This window comes from Lissotriton vulgaris, chromosome 8, assembly GCF_964263255.1.
Source record: "Lissotriton vulgaris chromosome 8, aLisVul1.2, whole genome shotgun sequence".
Taxonomy (NCBI): Eukaryota; Metazoa; Chordata; class Amphibia; order Caudata; family Salamandridae; genus Lissotriton; species Lissotriton vulgaris.
Window position 1 is genome coordinate 34,491,533 of NC_141696.1, and position 19,817 is coordinate 34,511,349.

Genomic DNA, 19,817 nt, shown 5'->3' on the forward strand with positions numbered 1-19,817 from the left:
TAAAAAAAGCTGACCTAGCTTGGGTCAAAGAGAATTTTTGCAAACTCAAGTCTTTGGAGAGAGAACAACTCCAGTTATCAAAACCTACGGTCAGAGCACATTATATGACACTCACCTGTATTGCCATCCAACCGTACCTTGCTCTAGTTAATATTCCATTTCATAGATGGCTTCTGGTTAAGTTTAGGTTCAACCAGATATACTTGGTACTCTGTGATAGACAGGGTTGGTGCAAACTTGAGGATGCACCAGTATGTGAATGTGACAACTTTTCCATACAAGACAATATACACCTTGTGTTATTTTGCCCTTTTTATCAAGTTCCAAGGAGAAAGTATTTGCTACCCTTATTGAAGGAGAAAGCGTTCTTGCAAGCAAAACCCGCTTTTCTGTTCCTACAAATGCTTGATTCTCCCTTGGTAATGTTTAGTGTGGCAAATTATCTTGTGGCTGCTGTTCGAATTAGGAGGAGGAAAGTACAAGCCCAACAACGGGGACTGGGATGATTTAAGTATTTCTGGCTCTTTTGCACATAAGTCTTTTATGACCTTTTATAGTTTAAAATTGAATTGTACCATATGGAATTTTTTAAATGTGTTTTTAATTGTATTGTATTATATGAAATTGCAAAATATGTAATTGGAATGATTTTATATTGTTGTAGTATGCTTTTATGATTTTTAACAAAATCGAATAAAGTGGTTTTGACTTGACTTGACTTGACTTGCATGCTCACAGGGGGGCACATGTTATAAACCCATGTGTGAATGCAGAGAGGGAGGAGGCATGGGGGCCCTTTAGGGTCCCTTTTGTTTCCTCTTCTCCAAGGTTTAAATGGAGGAGGAACCGCCTTATAAACCCTGGAGGAGAGGAAACTCGTAATATGCTTGGCGGGACCACAGTAGTCCAGCCAAGCATATTGTGGCCTCTGACCGCCATGCCACCTCCTGGGAATGGAAGATCCCTGGCTGCAGGAGCAGTCCCAGAACGGTCCGACCACCTAGCTCATAAATGGGGTGGACGGACCACCGGTGCTGCGGTGGCTGAACTGCCATCGCTATGCCACCACTGGACTGTCAGTCCTTGGACCACCAGACATGTATTTGGGCCCATAGTGTCCAGTCATGCAAACCACACAGTGATGAAGGACCTGAAAGCAGTCGCTAACATTGCTATCGCCTTTTATCAGCACAGCCATAGTGATTAAAAAATACGCGCTAAGCGCGAATATCGCAAAAACCTAACGCCTGCTCTGACCACTTCTTAACCTGTATATCCAATGGAAGTTGGATATTCGGGTGAAGACCCTATTGGCATTAATGCCTGAATATCTCTGGATTTGCAGCGATATTCACGCATCTCGCCGCTATCGCCTGATATCTTATCGCTTTAGAGATAAACGTTGCTAATACCATGTTATCTCTGCGATAAAATCTGGCGATGCGCAGCGATAGAAAAAATATCGCTAAGCTCATTTAGCGATAAATATCGCTAATTGTTGATAATATGCCCCTAAGTTTTGACCTTTTTATGGAATTTAAAAAGAGAGCAAAAGATTCTGATCTGAAGTAGGAGGACGTTTCATACTTTTGGATAGTTGTCAAAGTAATATATTAAAAGTTAGCAAAGATAACTCTGAAATAAAGTCCATGTCTTGCTACAAGGTCCACTGTACTCCGTTTAGATATGGCAAAATGATTGTAATATATGTTGGAAAAAAAACCTAGAAATTGCTAAAACTACACAGATAAAAAGGTTGAAGTGCTGATATACTTTGGTATGGTAATAAGCTAATACTTTGAAAAAAAGTATACTTTCATTAAAAAGCAACGGTTAAAGTGACATTATAGTTAGATAAGGCAATTTTATTTAGCTTACATTTAAAAACCATAGGCATTCACTGAAAACAATTAAGCCTATAGTCCAGTTAAAGTTAGGTGCTCTAATAATATAAAAAATAATGTTTACAAATTAAAAAAAATGAAATTCAACAGTTGTAGTTTATTGAGCTAACTTCAAGATTTGTCCCAGTCATGCACTGCTTATGAGCTCACATATTGGATTAGTCATTACATGTTAAAATATATTATTGATGACATTACTGATGACTTTTTATAAAGTTTAATAAACATTTATAAATTTCCCTTAACTTTACCATAGTGATATCTCTGCATCAACTATGAAGTCTTTCTATGGAAGAGTATAGATAACATTAAGACATATTTTATTTAAATAGAACAAAATAGTGAAAATATCTTTAGGTCCCTCATTAATGTACATTAATTGTAGATATTTATTTTGAATGCAGAATTTTTTTTTAAGTGCCACTGCATTATCAACATAATTTTGAATTAAATATTTAATTAATTTAAATGTATTGAACAAGTAAAACATATTTTTCTGAAGTTTAAACTGCAAAATAATTTTCCATCTGAAAACTCGTTATATTTCTATTATAAATGTATTAATATTAAAAGAAATATATTGAATGAATTAAAATTATGTTACATATATTTCAATTCAAATCATTGTTACTTTAATTGATACATTCCAAAAAGGTTCTTAAAATTGTTTTTTAAATAATTTATTTCATTTAACATTATTGTTTATGGGGTTTTATTTTAAATCCCTACAGCCATTATTTTCTATGGGAGGGTGTTAAGGTACCAGTGAATGCCCATTTCTGGTGCTGGATGTACTACAGCTCTGAGCTGGAGTAAATTTACTACTGTTTTGAATTCCTATATGCCACTAGTAGCTTTAAAATTTCCGTTTGTGCACCCCCTTTCTTACTCCTCTCTAAACCCCTTCTGTTCAGTTAACGACATGCATCTTTTACAGCTACTTCGCCTGGTCCCTACTACATTTATTTATAAGTACTAAACGTACATATGTGAGGATCTCCCTATAGAAAAGGTACGAGCGTTGGAGGTGGTGATTTACACTCAAATGTTTGTGAATAGAATTTTGTAGTACTTTAGGATTATTATTGTAGTACTGCTAAATGTGCTACAAAATGCAGTTAGAGACTAGGTCCCTCAGTCTGTATTAAAGCAGTTTGGGATACAAATCTTCAATGAACTGGATCTAAACAATTTGCATTAATTTCACAGCTGTTATCCCTCTTGGTAATTGGTAACATTTCAGTTGGTCAGAGATGAGTAAGTATGTTATGAATAGTAATTAGGTTTTTTTCTGTAAGGACCACAACTTGAGCTGTGTGAGCGAGAATAAAAAGCAAGCATGCACGTGCTAAGATATTGGTGTCCAAATGGCTGTAAGTAATGAGGACAACTGGTTGTATTCATTTCTGTTGAAGGACCTGGGAGTTTTCAACATATATTTGTAGGTTTGTTATTTGATGGAAAAGTATGAAATCATGACTGATTAAAGCATTTTGCGAAGAGGTTGTAGTGAAGTTTTACTTAGTATGAGTGATTTTTAAACAAGGTAATCATGATATGCATGTTACAATATGTAAGGAACATCTGATAAGTGCATGTGTTTGACTACCCATTTGTACACCAGCGTGCACACTTCATAAGTTCAAAATGCATGAGGGATTGCACTAGAATGCTTCTTTCATTTCACGTGTTGTCCTTACCTGTGGGAAGTGAAGTGGCCCCATAACTCTTGCCATTGAGGCAGTTAACACAGACATGGTTTCCCCGATGATTCCAAGCAGGGGTGGGACTGATGGGCACCTGTATCCTGGAATGAGACCCATATTTCCTGAGAGGAGCTCCAGTACAGCTCCAATAGCTCGGCTCTCCAAAGTACAGGAATCAAAAATCTGGAACCCAAGGGTAATATTTGGCAAAAGCTCAGGAGTTTCATTTATTTCTTTAATAGCAAATACCATGGCCAGCACATCTCTGTATCGGATGAATCGAATGTTGAATCTGTGTTTTAACGCAAATTGCAATTGGTGTATAATCAATGAGGTAGTTCAACAAAGAATACACTGTGCATACAGATTTGCATCGCATTTTTTTTCTGTGAATCAATTGTGATACAATGGTTAGGATCTATGTATTAAGTACAGAGGAAATGTAGGATTTTTTCCAAAAGTTCTCAAATATTCAAAGTGGGGGATTGCAAGAAAGTCATCCTTTTTGCTCTGATCACCACCATGTTTTACTGATACTGGAGGTTACTGACCATGAAAGTGCCCTGGGTGTGATTAATCAGACCCAGGACCAGTGCTCAGTCCTTAAAAGGTATATGGTAATGAGTATGAATATAATTGGCCAAGACAACCAACCTGTAAGTCCCTAGTTTATGGTAGAGCATGTAGGTTTAGAGACCCCAGTATACTCAATGAACTTAAGTGTACACTCCTCTGATGTCTGGTGTCAGATTATAGCCAGGTCAGCGTTCCGGTTGATTTAATAATAAAACTGTGTCCAAATTCAACTTTGGAATTAAAAGTACTTCCAGAGTCCAAAGTTACCTTTTTATTACATATAAGTCACCCATAAGGTCTGCCCTAAGTGCCCCCAGGATAAGGCTCCTTGTTATAAAAAGAAGTAACATTATTAAATGTTTTTCACGTCCTGATGGGGGAAAGTCATTTCCCCCCATTGAAGTGCTACTAGCACTGTAGGTTAACATGGGAAGGCTTTATTAAACTTTAATAACGTTTAACTTTTGATTGGAGTTGGCTAGCAGCATGATTCAAAGACTTAAAATAATATTTACAATACATTCAATAACTTGCCAAGGCCACATTTTTTATAACTATTACAGGAAATGAGTTTTAGAACTTACTATCCTGAATTTACCAAGAACAGCCTTATAGCAGCCTCTTCTGAATGGTCAGCATCTGACGCCTGAGCCAAGTTACTCCCTGAGTAGTTGTGAAGAGGCCTGGGGTTGAAACAATGCAGCCATTTGGTGAGAGGAGATGTGCTACCTGCAGAAGCCAAGGTCAGGAAGGGGGCTGGGGAGATACACTGAACTTTCAAGATAGAATAACAAATGTCACAGGACCCTGAGCCAGTCCCCACTTTCTTTATCCCCAGCCGGATGAGAGTCCCCCAATTTGATTAGGAGAGGGACTAGCAGAGGAGTCTAGTGAAATATTAATCACATCTGTGGGTTGGGTTATCCGGACAAACACTCCATGGAGATCATTTCTCCATTTTGATTTTTGGAGAATGGTGCATTCTGGGTCTCAAATATTCCATACCCACCAGAAAGTGGCCATAGCAGAGGGTGGCAACTTGAACCCCATTGGTTGGGAGATCTGCAGGAGATACTTAGATCCCGGCCTGAAACATCAGAAGAAGCAATGCCCTGCAGGATCTTTGAATGTATCACAGGAGGCTTGCACTCAGATGGACTTCACCTGCTGCTCTCCCAAGACCCCACAAGAAAAGGACTGTGTCTGATTCAAGGAAAAGGAGTGGACTCCCTGAGCAGCAACATTGTAAGCATGTGCAGGAAGAAGCCACCTGCTAGTTCAGCTGACCAGGTACAACTGGATTTTCTTGGACTGACTAGGTGCATTGTGGGAGAAGGAGTCCCAGACTCCAAGAGTCAATACACAGCTTCTGACCCCGTGGCTGGTCCTGCTGGGCCCTCTTTAGCACAAAGGAATCCCTTTGGAAGAAGTTCGGAATGTTTGGGAACTGTGTGCAACAATTTGGTAAAAATACCCCAGGAGAAGGCAGGCTTCACTTGAGAGTCAAGCCGCCAGTGTCGACTCAAGAATCGATCTGACCACTTTGGTTTGTCCCACTGAAAGCCCTGGAGCTCCCTGTTTTCGAGGTCTAAGGCCTCCAGAGACCCACTGAGGCATTGTGCTGAAGTAGGCCTCTGTTGTTGGGTAAACCATCAGATCTGAAAAGCGCAAGGACCCACCAACCTGTGCGTCGGCAAGAGAAAACTCTAAAAATATGATGAAGTGCGATGGTAAAATGGTGACTGGGACCTAGCACTTAATGTGACCACCCATTCTCCTGTGCAACCAGAAGGCTGGGATTGGCACTTTACGCTTTTTGCGCTAGAAAGTACTTTTTGTATCTTTATAAATTCATATCTCCGGTTCCCTATATTGGATGTTTGCCATTTTGGTGTCATTTGAAAGATAGAAATATTCTCTACTTCTATAAGCTGGTGTTGGATTTTTATTTTATTATTTTTCGTATTTACTGTTTTACGGACATTACATGCTCTACATGCCTGTCTCATAAGTTAAGCCCTACTGCTCGTCTGCCAAACTACCAAGGGTTGAGCAAGGATTATTTTATTGAGTCTTGACTGGACCTTATTAATGATCATGGTATGATTACTAGCTGAAGGTGTCTACCTTCACCCACTAATAACCCACCTTCCTACAGGGATTATCCTTCCTGTGACTATACAAAACTGCCTGCACTGGTCTTACTTAAAGTACAACCTCCAATGCTCCTGTGGTGATAATTTTCCTTGAAGCAAAGAGTACATTGAAGCGCCTTGGGTGAAAATACTTGGCAAGTCACTGAACTGAATGAAATGGAGTCCACAATTCTGCCCAGTGCCCGCATGACTCTAAGCCTATTCATTTATTAATGGTTAGCGATTCCAACTGTCCATAAAATAGACACATGGGGCTGCCAGTTGTCCTTCCATCTATGTATTCCAGATCCAAGAGCTCTCTTTTATAAAGCAGGAACTAGTGGAAACTTGACCACTCCATCCTCTCCTGTGGCCGCCCCACCTCCTCCTGCCAGATGTATAGTACGGCACATACTAGTGACATACTGCTGAGGGGTTTGTTGAGAGAGAGGAAATTATGTAAGATTGAACAAAGGTTTCTCTTAATTTTCAGAGAGTCCATAGTCTTGGCCTTAATGCAACAAGTGATACTCAAGGTACGTTCCCCCTTGAATGACTGGCTGCAATTCTGTTCACAAGGTTACATAAAAGGGCTCCGTTCCCTGAGGTCAGGCTACAGGTGCAGAATAATGCATTGTATATAGGAGCCCCTGCAAATAGAATGAAGCAAATGTTTTAAAATCTATCTTCATGTCCCTCTGTCCCTCACCTAACACTAAAACAACTATGATCTTTTGCAGGTAATGAAAAAACAGGGTCTGGACACCCACCCTGCCCACATCACCACTGCCCCCAATATAATATTTTCAAGACACTGGTAAAAAACGTGTCTATAATGAAACACGAAAATGCTCTGTGCCCAAAATGAGCAGCTGAAGCTTTTTAACAATCATTCGCCTCACGTCCATCTCATGATCGGCTTTATAATGGGAGCATAGTGTTGATACTAATGCCTCAATTATGACCTTATGGCGAATACCACCGGACTTGCACATGCGTAATCCTCTGAATGTGCGGAGTTTGAATTATGAGTTCTGAATTATAGATGTATTAAATTTCAGCAGAAAGTGGCTATTTTCAGGCATTTGAATTTCCTGGAGTGTGGAAATTAATCTATTGAGAATAGTAACAGCCAGAGCAACACTCAAAAGGATCTTAGGGACACTGCAAAAGTTCACCAATAACTCCTTCTTTTGCGGGAATATACACACATTCATTGTGTGTGGACAAAGCACCTTAAAGCAAGACAAAAAGAATCCACGGCCATCTTCTAATATCACTCAGTATCACACACAGAAATTGGCCTAACTTTGCCATCATGGAGCCAGTAAAGAGAAAGTGGTACTGGTTTATGGATCCTGAGCAGCAGATCTTGGCCAAAGTGGTGGTCAGACACGATCACAGTCTAATGTTCCATTGCATCCTGAAGATGCCACCAAAATACATGCTTGCTGAAGGAGATATTGACTAAAGTCAGAATCAACATTTCAACATAATGTTCAGAACATTAAAAACATGGTCTGAGCCAGGTGTCTCCAACCAGTCGATTGTGTACTATCAGTAGCCTGTAGACACCTTCAGAGTATTTCCCAGCCTTAAATTTATATTTAATAAGCACAGGTTCACATGTATTATCATCATGCTGCAGATTGCAGGGCCAGATAATGAGCAGTACTCAGTCCAATGTATGACCCAGGGTAGGTCACAGAGGTGAAGAACCGAAACACTGAGGTATTTAATTCTTAAATAAAAGTCCTTGTCATCTCAATATTGGAGCATGAGAACAACATGATGTTTTTGAATGCTTTTAAATCGGAGAAAATGACAATTAAAAGGTATCTTAATGATTATGTTAATTCTTCATTTTAATTTTCTCCCTTTTCTAAGTGTCTCATTTTGAAGCAGCAAGCCTCTTGCTTCCAGTGGTCAGGAGACACTGTACCCTATTAATACCTCAGAAATAGTCATTTATTCTTTAAATGAGTTATAAATATGGCACCATGTCTGCAGGCCACTGGTAGCAACACACCTGCTGTTTGTAAATATGACACTTGGAAATGGGAGAAAATTTACATCATATGTTTTATGGAATCTGTATAAAAATAAAGTTACCTCTTCAGTTTTATTTTCTCCCATTTCAAAGTGTTGCTTCTGCACCCAGTAGGCATATTTGCTCCCGGGGGCTGGTAGACACAGTGCCATATTTATAAGCGAAAAATACAGCCATTTTTTTAAGTAGGGGAAATCTAAGGTGCCGAAAAATGTTCCACAATTATTGCAGAACATTTGTTTGCCCTTTAAATTTCTCTAATTAAAAAATATATGTAACATACAGCAACAAGTATCCCTTGTGTCACAAGTACATACAATACAGGTTTTCAATCACCCATACACACATTTCCCATTCACACACACACACACATGTTCATGCATCCCCAAAGAGCACACTCTCACTGACGCACAAGGCAGAGTTTCATAGTGCCCCTAGTCAAAGTATATTGTTTACACCATAGTATCTGCCTCTATGGACATCAGGCTTAAAGTCAATAAAGAGTGGGAGTGTCTGGCAACAATGCTTGAGTTGGTTAGCCTTCAGTAGCTCACAATGATTTTCACCGATCAGAAGTAGCTCTCACTACAGAAAAGGTTGGAGATTCCTGTTCTAAATCTTGAAACTCTAGGTACTTAAATGAGTTGCCAAGGACAAGCACTAAAGCATGGAACTGATGGTATTTCTCAACTTCAGCTCTTACTCAAGCTGTGTATGAAGAACCAATTATGACTATTCGCAACATGTCTTGAGTGTAATATATGAAAGAATATTTTGAGGTTGGAGAAATCCAAGTTAAAAGCCATGAGAGTCATAACAGATTTACATGTGGTTGGTAAAAGGTTGACTTAGCTGAAAACCATCATTGTTGTGAAGAGTGGTCAATGTTTCTTAGACATATTCACATTGACCCATGTATATGTCATGGGGACTAACAATTCTTTAATGGTACACCTGACATATATAGAGATTGGGCTGCAAAATCATATTTCACTGTAATCCTGATGATGAAGGGTTGATTTGTTCTGCCTAGTACCATAAGGGTGCTGTGTTACTACTACTGAAATCCATTTTGTTGGAATATGAGCTGTTGAATATAAAGCCTTTCCTAGGATCAAGCTGAAGTAAATGAACATTTAGATGGTAATGCAGGCATGAGACAAGTGGGTCAAACATTTGAGTGGAAGTGTGGCACTGGCATAACGAAGCTTAAGCCCCACCCCCAAGTTCTGGACCCAGTCAAGAGCTCTCAGACCAGGGCTTGCTGCCTGGGGACAGTGCCAGAGGGGGCTCCCTGGAGCTGGGGGGACTCACACACCGCTGGGGCTATTGTGTCACCACTAAAGAGAAATGCATGCATACCTACAGTATCTCATTTCTACAAATAAAGGCTAAAGTAACATTATAGTTAGGTGTTGTGCTAAGGCCTTAATGTATGTTAAAAAAACAATTCAATGGAAAAAACATTCAATGTGACATTATAATTAGATGTTGGTATGAGACACCAACTAATTTTGAAAAACCAATAACCACAGATAGATGTCAGTTATAATTTACTGAACTAACTATATATTGTGCTCCTATCATGCACTGCTTATGACCTCACATATTACGTCACTCATGACTTTGTAAATGACATCATTGATAATATCACTGATTATTTTTGTAAAGTTTAAATTAACATATATTTGTTTTATTTTGCATTAATAACTATTATAAGTGATATACAGAATAAATAAAAATTAATTTAGTTGTCCTTTAGTGAACAATATTGTTAATTCAAAATCAGGCATTAAAATATTTCAGAATTAAATGATAAATATGCTCTATTTTTTATGTTTATTCTCGTCAGCACCGCACCATTGCGGTTTTATACAGATCACCTAACACTTCAGTTCAGTATACACAGACGTTTGCTTTGCTGGTGTTAGCTGTATCCATGGGGAACTGATCATGCTGCATACTCACTCTCTCCAAACCATCCATTGTTTAGCAGAGTATATCGAGACTGAGAAATGCCACACGTCTTTTAGCAATTAATGAAGGAGGAATGGCAGTGGATCCCTATGCTGGGCTCCAGTGTATCCATAATGGTGACACTCTGTTTTGTATGGTGCCAATGTCGGGCATGTGTATCCTCCGGATCTCAAGCTCACTCATGTGTATGGGGTCCAGCATTACTCTGTAAAAACAGGCTCTTATCCTTTGTTGCTGAGCCCTTTGAGGTCATTAATTGGTGGCCTGGTTTCCATGTTCCTGCTCTATGGGTAGCTGAACATGGATCTGACATAGAGTTCTATAGTGGCCAAGCAGAGCTTCTTCTATGGTGGTCAACTGCAAAATGAAAGTGTGAGTTGCTGCAATCACCCTTCACCTGTACATGACACTGACTGATAATGTAGGTCTGGCCCTGTGTACAGGTGTGTGTGTGATCGTTTATTATTTTCAGCTAAAACTGTGCATGTACTATGTTTTTGACAGCTTTAATTTTTTCTGTACACTTCCATGAATTTTAACCACCTGGTTTTGACTGGGAGTATTTTTATGTGGTAATTGTCACTGTTTTTTATTGACCTCCCACACTTGTAATTGGGTGTTATTAACCATGTGCATTATTTTTAAACATGGTAAATATTGCATGCAATAAAGCATACATGGGTTGAATAGTTCATGTGGACTACAGACATGCAGTATTTTGCGCGGATGTATGATGTTACAACGCATGCTTTTACCACGCATGCCTTTACAATGCGGTTTTTACAACACATGCCTTTACGACGAATAGTGCTTTGGGGCGCTGGATAGTGAATAGTTTAATTTACTATTCCAACTCCAGTTCCCGTGGATAGTAGGGAAGGTGTTGGGTAGTAAATTAAACCTATTCCCTATCCTAGAGCACCCCCCAGCGCAATGCGTTGTAATGGTTTGCGTTGTAAAAGTTGTGGCGTAAAGGCACTGCGTGGTAAAAGTTGCGTTGTAAAGGTTGTTTGCCATTTTGCGCATGTTCCAAATAACACTTGTGGTTTTTAACTTGTGATCAGATGATTTGTTAAAGTAATGCACTATTTATCCTTGCATGTGGTACATACCACTACGCCTAACTCATAATAAGGGTTTAAGTGTTATATACAGAGGCAAAATGGAACTTTGGTTACCTGATGAATCTTACAATACAATATGAAAATGTATTTCTTTTATATATAAATCACACTGAAGCTGTTTCTTATTTGGTTTGAAGCCTGTAGGCAGTCATCCTTTTGCTGCTTTGTTCATGAATTAAGAATAAAGGAAGATTTTAATTGGACTCTTACATTTGTGAGATACACTTGATTGTGTGAAGTGTGCTCAACACAATTGTGTTTGCCACATATTTGAATCCCAGCACTCTCTCACCATTCATTTACATAAGTACTGTGAAACCTTACAATATTTGTAGGAACTGATACACAGAGCAAGGACCCCTGTCAAATTGCAGGTTCATCCTATTTGGAGTGTTTGTGTGATTGCTCACCTTCGTGTTCCTACGTGTACTTTTACCTATGACTCTCATCTAGTATTTGCTTTCTGGGAAACTCTTTCAACTGTTGTAACACAGAACAGCAACCAAAGAGTCTGTACTGATTTGCATGAAAGGATGAGAGTACAGCAGTGACATTTCTATTTGGATATGGCACTGTCATTCTTTCCATTGTAAAATGGAAGTTTTTGCACATCCATGCACTGTGTGACAGGCACCTCATGGTCCAATGTAGGTATGTTTTCTGTGAGCACATTTTTTCCAGCGGCATGGAGTGGGTGTTCAAGTGTGACAGGCACCTCATGGTGCCTGCCACACAGTGCAAGGATGTGAAAGGGATACCACAAGTGCCTCCCATGGCCACAACCGTAGGGCAATGTGGAGAAGGGGGCCCTGCTAGAGGCCCGAAAAGTCACTTTCCAACAGCCTTTCCAGGTCAGAAAGGCTGACCTGGAAAGTCTGTCCTAAACCAACACCATGATCTCAATGGCAGAAACAACGTCTTTACCGGATTAAGAGTGGGTTTTGACTGGCTGACGGGCTCTGCCAACAATACAATTGGCCAGTCGGAATGTAAACCTTCCATGTCGGTCAGAAAGCCTCCGACCAGCGGTCAGAGGCTTTCCAACCAACATCAAAGTCACTCCCTATATATCAATCAGGTAGATAGCTATACAAGTGTGCAGGTAGGAATAGTAAAACTACATGTACCTTGAATATATTGTGGGTGTTAGTATACTGCATACGTATTACTGAAGGACAATATTTGGATGCTTGACATTATGGCGTACATCCAAATTTAGGGTCGCTGTTAATCCAAGGGTCTCTCTTTGAATCATTCAGGAGAGCATTGGGATTAAGTGTTCCTCAGGTCAATAAAAAAAGTTGGACTAAAGAGGAGACAGAATCATTGAAGACCGTCTGGACTGCAGTAGGAGCACAAGACCCTGGTTCTAATATTTTGATGCCGTAGTATAAAATGCACAGAAGACAAGTGAACTGCAGTGTGAAATAAAAGAAGAGTTCACACACTCTTTTATACAACTGATAGTGTCAGGTACAAGCCACATGACGTGTATGAGTATCACATCACATTAATATTCTGAGGAAGAAAGGAATAGGCAAAGTGGGGGAAGCTGGTTATAGGGGTAGTGTAAATCAACACGTAAATAAGTTGCAGGAACACAATATTTACTAAAACCTCATACAACACATAACAGCAACCAAAGAGTCTACTGATTTGCATGAGAGGATGAGAATACAGCAGTGACATTTCTACTTGGATATGGCACTGTCATTCTCTCTACCTAGCACTGGCACACAATCAGGCTACCTAACACCACTGCTAAGACTGTCTGTGAAGGCATCTTCATAGACATTCCCTTTCCATGTGGCATTTAAAAAAAAGAAAGCATTAAGACACATCACAGGATATTACCAATGATGCCTCTGTACAGACTAAGATACACTGTTATCTCCCTTACATGAAATCAGTTGTGACACTTCTATACACAAAAATAAATCAGTGATAAAGTATTGTTACCATTCACAGGATATCAGCTCTGACACTTCTATATGTACTGAAATAAACTGTTACATGATATGATCTGTGACACTTCTTACCATGCTGTAATAAAGCATTCTTACCCTTCACAGGATATCAGCTGCAGCACTTCTATATGTTCTGTAATAATCTGTTCTGAACCCTCACAGTATATAAAATGTGACACTTCTATATGTATTGAATTAAACAGTTTTTAACCCTCATGTGGGATCTGCTATGCACACTGATAAATTGTTTTTACCCACACAGAATATCAACTATGACACTTCTTCACATACTGTAATAGTTATTCGTATCCTGCACAGAATATCATCACACTGTACACACTAATACATTGTTTCTACCCTCACAGGGTTTAAGCTGTGACACTTCTATAAATATTGTAATAAACTACTCAGAACATATAATCTGCCCATGCTAATACATTTTCTTACCCCTCACAGGAAATCTGCTTCGGCTCCTCCTGTAGAGTTAGCTCACGTAAGGTGAATCCAGAATGTACCACAATTACTCCACCAAGGAGAATGTCTCCTGCTAAGGCGTAGGATGGCTGTGTCCAACCCTGGAGTCTACACCCAGGCTGCATGGTCCACACACCAACAAAGAAGTTAGAGATGAATACTGTGAAGACACACAGCCTCATTTCAGCTGAACCTGCTCTCTGTTGAGTTCCCTACATTAATGAATATAAACTTTAAAATGAATTGTCTGCACTATGACACATCATTTGTATCCTCTACCTCAGTCACCCACCAGGGACGAGGAAGACTGGCGTTAGTGGGCACAGGTGGCTCTACAGGCTTCAGATGAAGGCCACATTGCGTGAAGCCAGCTTGTATGCATTCTGTTCTGTAGCATGTAAACCAAGACTACAGTTTTTTCATCATTGTATCAGTGGAATAGTAGTTTGGGGTTTTTATATAGTTGGAAATTCCATGGGGAGCAAGAAATATAAAGGAAAATAAATTACCTCTCCTGGAGTTGGATAATAACCATGTTTAGGATAATAACAGTACACATTTTAATAAGCAACCAGAGCAGAGTAGTTCTGTGTTATTACTTTAAGCAGCATGTGTTAGTCTTAAACTAATTGAATAGTTCATTGACTTATGCAAATAACAAGGTATTGATTGTACATGCACTTAACTCTACACTGAACTTACACAATTGCTTCATCAATATCCAGCAGTGGACGTCAGGAAGCAGACGTTTTGTTGTCATGATGCCCACTAGCTCTCCGTCCAAGGAGATCACACAAAACCAGTGGCTAATATTAAGTCATTGAGAAACCTTCTGGTCAAGGGTGTCTCCTTTCATGTGGGTCATCTGACGGAAAGGCATCTCTTGTTCCTTCTTGTGGCACTTCACTTCAAGTTGTGGCCTCATGTCTCTTCCTTTCATGTACTGGGAAATTCCGCATCAAACAAGGCAAAAACACTTTTTAATACTGTTAAAGAACTCGCAGGTGCCAACACAACTGCTAACGCCCTCCCGTTGAACACCAAACAATGCCAAGACTTAGCGTCGTTTTTCACTGATAAAATTGAAAACATTATTCATGTCATTAACTCTCAACCTCTCCCCAATGACCTTCCAGTCTTTCTGCCACCAAGCCCACCGGTTAAAAATATTCTCAAACATTGGCCTGAAATCACCTTGGACTCACTTAAGTCCTCTCTTAGGTCCATCAAATCCGGCTCCCCCCGAGACCCCCTCCCGGTAGGTATTTTAAAAACCCTTGAGGACCCAGCTCTGACTATTGTTGCCAACACTCTTAACTCCTCCCTCACTCTTTCCACGGTACCTTCACTGTGGAAGCACGCCATGGTCAGTCCCTTATTGAAGAAACCCTCGGCAAACCCAGAGGTGCTGGCAAATTATCGACCTATATCCCTTCTACCAGCTTGCTCTAAGCTTCTTGAGAGACATATCCACTCTGCTCTCACCCTATTTACCAAAAACAACGCCCTCCTCCATCCATCCCAGTCCGGTTTTCGTGCCGGTTTCTCAACTGAAACTGCTTTATTAGGCGTCACGGAAGCCATTAGGAAGCACCTAGATGGGGGCCAAACTGTCGCACTCATATTGTTCGATTTGAGTGCGGCGTTTGACACCATCTCACATGCCAAACTGCTGACTACATTAGATAGAAATGGCATTCGAGGTGCAGCACTTGAATGGATTAGGTCTTTTCTAATGCACAGGACCTTTCAAATCACCTCATCCCTTGCCTGTTCCGACACCTTCAGTGCTCCACATGGAGTCCCGCAGGGCTCCATTTTAAGCCCCCTGTTCTTCAACATCTACCTTCGGCCATTGGCCGACTTAGCGGACAGGTCTGGTCTTACCCTTATGACCTATGCTGATGATTCTCAAATCATCTTTTCTTTGTCCGAGCCAAAATCCCCAGCTTCTTCTCTCCTCAGACAGGGGCTCCTGAACATCTTCAGTTGGATGTCCAACAACCAACTGAAATTAAATGGAGATAAAACAGAGGTCATACTACTAGGGAAAAACAAACATCTGTGGAACCCTTCCCACTAGCCAGCTGAGTTAGGGATCATCCCAACCCCAGTTGACCATGCAAGAAATCTGGGTGTCTGCCTCGACGACACTCTATCCATGAGGCAACAGGCCAACAAAGTAGTTGGCCTTTGCTTCACCATAATGAAATGGTTGAGGAAGATCCTCTGGATGCTGCCTCCTGCAACCCAAAAGACCGTAGTAAACGCACTGATAACATCGCATCTCGACTACGGTAACATTCTGTACATGGGATCAAATCAGGCCGTGATCAAAAGGCTGCAGCTTGCTCAAAACTCAGCGGCAAGACTTCTTTGTAATATCCCCAAATTCACCAGTATATCCAAACATCTGAAGGATTTACATTGGCTCAGGATTGAGCAACGCATTAGGTTCAAAGATCTCACCTATATGTTCAAAATTAAAAATCTCACGGCCCCCAAATATCTGCAAGCACTTGTCACCCCTTAGACCCCTGGAAGGATGCTGCGCTCCCACTCAGGAGCATTTTTTGTGATCCCCAGATACAAATTAGCAAGAATGGGGGGAAGATCTTTCTCCAGTCTGGGGCCCACTCTTTGGAATTTCCTCCCAGCTAATATCAGGACAGAGGAAAACTATGCCAGATTTAGAAAGAATATCAAGACCTGGCTTTTCAAAAAATAATTCTCTGCAAGCCTTCCTGCGTAACTTCGCCCAGCAACATGTTGTCGGCGTCGGGAAACCCTTTTTTGGTAGCTGTGCGCCATACAAATGTAAAAAATAAATAACTAAATAAATAAATAAATGCATCTCTTGTTCTTTCTTGTGGCAGTTCACTTCAAGTTATTTCTCTCTGCCTTTACCTTTCATGCAGTTTGTCTGCTGTGAAGATGTCTCTTCTACCTTTCATGTGCTTCATCTGCTCGAAAAGCATCTCTTGCTCCTTCTTGTGGCTCTTCACTCCAAATTGCCACTCATGTGCTCTCTCATGCTGACTGTAGGCTGTACTAAGTCCTTTCTGATTCTGAGGGCCTCATTTATGAGGAATTGGCATACGGCTGCGCAGCAAGTCTTTTTGTTGTGCTTCCCAATGACAATGTGAAAGGACAAGAATGCGCCGTTCTTTTGAGATACAGTGGATTCCTGTCGTTTCCCCCTGTGCTGGTGCACAATTTTCGGCTGAACGCCAATGTAGGCACCCTTGCAGCATGGTGCAAGGTTGCCTCTGTTACAGGCTGGATTGTTTTTGTGCAGGAAAGGGCATGAGTGTTGCATGGGATAACCCACTGCAATGCCCATGGAATGCCTCCTTGGTGAAGAGTAAGGCAAGGCAGCGACATGGACTCATATCAATGAGCCCATGCACAGCCACGCAGAGTGGGTTTTTGTTGCCTCATAGATAAAATTGGGAGTCTTGCGCCAATGCAGCATCAAAAAAAGTGATGCTCAGGTAGCGCAAACCTCTCATAAATAAGACCCTGAGTTTTCTGAGCAGCAGTTGGTCCAAAACTTCATGTTCAGAAAGGTTACACATCTAAATATGCTAAAGCCTATGTCGGCTGCTTACAGCACAGTGCAGCAGCTTCTTGCAAAGCAGAAGGCTCTGACTAATGGATATGGTGTATTATGGGAATGTAAATGTATGTGTCTTGTAAAGTGCACTGCTGCCCTGAGGCGTTGTGGCGCTGTAGACCGCTGGGGAACCCGTCCTGGCTATCCCTGTGAGATGGTCCCTACTGGGTATCTCCAAGGTGAATCCAGGGATTCCCGGCGTATGTGGGGGGCCGTTGTGGAGATGAGGCAATCTAATGCCCAGAGTTACCAAGTGTGATCCCTGGTTCGAGTAGGCACCAAGGTGAGAATTATCGAGTCCGCTGACCCTGGTCCACGACCCTGCCGCATCGGGAATTGAACCCTGGTCCCAGGCCGTTCTCTGCTTCTGGGTCTGTCGCCTCTAAGCAGTGAGCCACAACACTCCACTAAGCCATTCATTCTGCCCTACTTCCTTTATTATGGACCCCTTGGAAACAACTTACATGTACTGGGGTCCTTCCTTCGAGAATGTAAATCATGCCCTAGATTATAAGAACCTTTCCCTATACATCTGCGGCCTTCATCATCATATGGTCTCTTGCAAAACCATTAGGACTTTCTCGTTCTGCTGATTATTGTACTGAGTAGATAGTAATAAACTGTGTATGACTTCAATATAGGTAGTAACTGACATTTCCAACTCAAAAAATGGAAGGGATTTAGCAAGTGACATGTCCTTATCGTAAACACCTATACCATATATCTTACATTTAGTCAATCAGCAACGGATGGCAGATGCATAGTGTGTTGAATTGTGTACATTATACCAACATAATTTGTCATCCTTTCTATCACAACAAGCCCTGGCAAAGCCAGTAAGCCAAACAATTAATATGCAGAGGCAGACCTATTGGCTTTGCAAATGGTTTTTCCCTTAGACCTGCTGCAAGGCTGAAAGCCTTCCAAGATGGCTGACCTTGAGTGCACATGCATGCGAACATAGAGTGGCCATCTTGGAATGTTTTTATCAAAGTATACCAAAAAGTAATTTCAAGATCGTCGCTGCGCCTGAGCAGGCATGCATTTGTCCTGGCGATGATTTTCATTATAGTTTAGTAAAAAAAGCATTCAATGATGGTTTCCTATGAGTCCAATAACATGGCAATACCTACTCAGGTAACCTTTTCAGGCTGATATTTGGCAAACCACAGCTCAATAATTTCAGGATAACCACTAATGCATATACGTGCATACTCATACTTGCATGCTCATACATGGTGGCCATCTTGGCATTTTAGTCATTTTGTAATGTGCCAGTAGTCTCTATTGACCTTTACTGTAAACCATTTCAAAATAGCATTAACACATTACATTGCACAGTGCTGAAACTGACAATAAATGCAAACATAAGGTAATAACAGCATTGCACCATTTACATAAAAAACATACCATGAAACACACACACAATAGCAATTTAAACAAGTAATTCCTATATTACTATTTAAAAAATATATATTTTTTTTAACCTTATTCCATTTCGAATTCTTACATATTTAGCAGCACAGTTCAAGCCCAGAACATTGGGGTTGTTGAGGTAGAGCAGTTCAACCGCTTTACAAGGTAAAATTATATTAGCTAAAAATGTAGTAAAGATCTGAATAAAACTGAGCAACAACATGCAATATTTTTAAGTGATTCCTTTCAATATTGGTCTAATCTACAAGCACCTGATCCTTATTGAATAAACCTGAAGATCAAAGGGCCCATTTGAATAATTCCATGCCTAATAGATGAATCGAAAGATGCTACCACATATGGGCTTTGATATCAGATTATTCGAAGCTGTCTAATAGACTTTTTTGTTTTACTTTCTTCTTAATTTACCAATATGAGATGGCCGGTGGACGTTTTTGAATGGTAAATTAAAATTAAAAGTATGTATTAAGCAAATTCAGATTTCTAACAGTTTAGATGCATTTTTCCGGTCCTAAACGTCCACAGAGTAGAATATTTACACAAGGTATATTGAACTTTGAATCTTTTTTCTTTATTTAAAAAAAATATTTGTGTGTTGAAGAATGCCTTGCCATGTATGCTCACAAATGTTGGTGGCACCTCCTTTCCCATTCTTATGCAAGAAATAGATCTTCCCTTCCCTGAAGTAAATTTCAATCCTTTTCAGAGTGGAAAGGGCCCCTAGAGACCTGTGTGGGCTCCCACCAATATTTTGGGGTGGGGTTCTCCATTGTTTTCTAGGTGTTGCCACCCACTCTGTGCCGCTGGCACAAAATATGCTCATAGTAAACATAACTACATTGGATCTGATT

At 40.4% G+C, this 19,817-nt stretch overlaps 1 protein-coding gene across 1 annotated transcript in view; it reads right to left on the reverse strand.

The window, feature by feature from the left end:
* The window catches only part of LOC147693318 (vomeronasal type-2 receptor 26-like), a 119,355-nt gene extending 104,517 nt beyond the window's left edge, over positions 1-14,838 (reverse strand). Inside the window, exons 1-3 of the mRNA XM_086935926.1 lie at positions 14,743-14,838; positions 13,887-14,125; positions 3,605-3,902 (exon numbers count right to left, since the gene is read on the reverse strand). Of these exons, the coding sequence (XP_086792052.1) occupies positions 3,605-3,902; positions 13,887-14,125; positions 14,743-14,838 (633 nt within the window). The remainder of the gene's footprint in view (positions 1-3,604; positions 3,903-13,886; positions 14,126-14,742) is intronic.
* Positions 14,839-19,817: the final 4,979 nt, after the last annotated feature.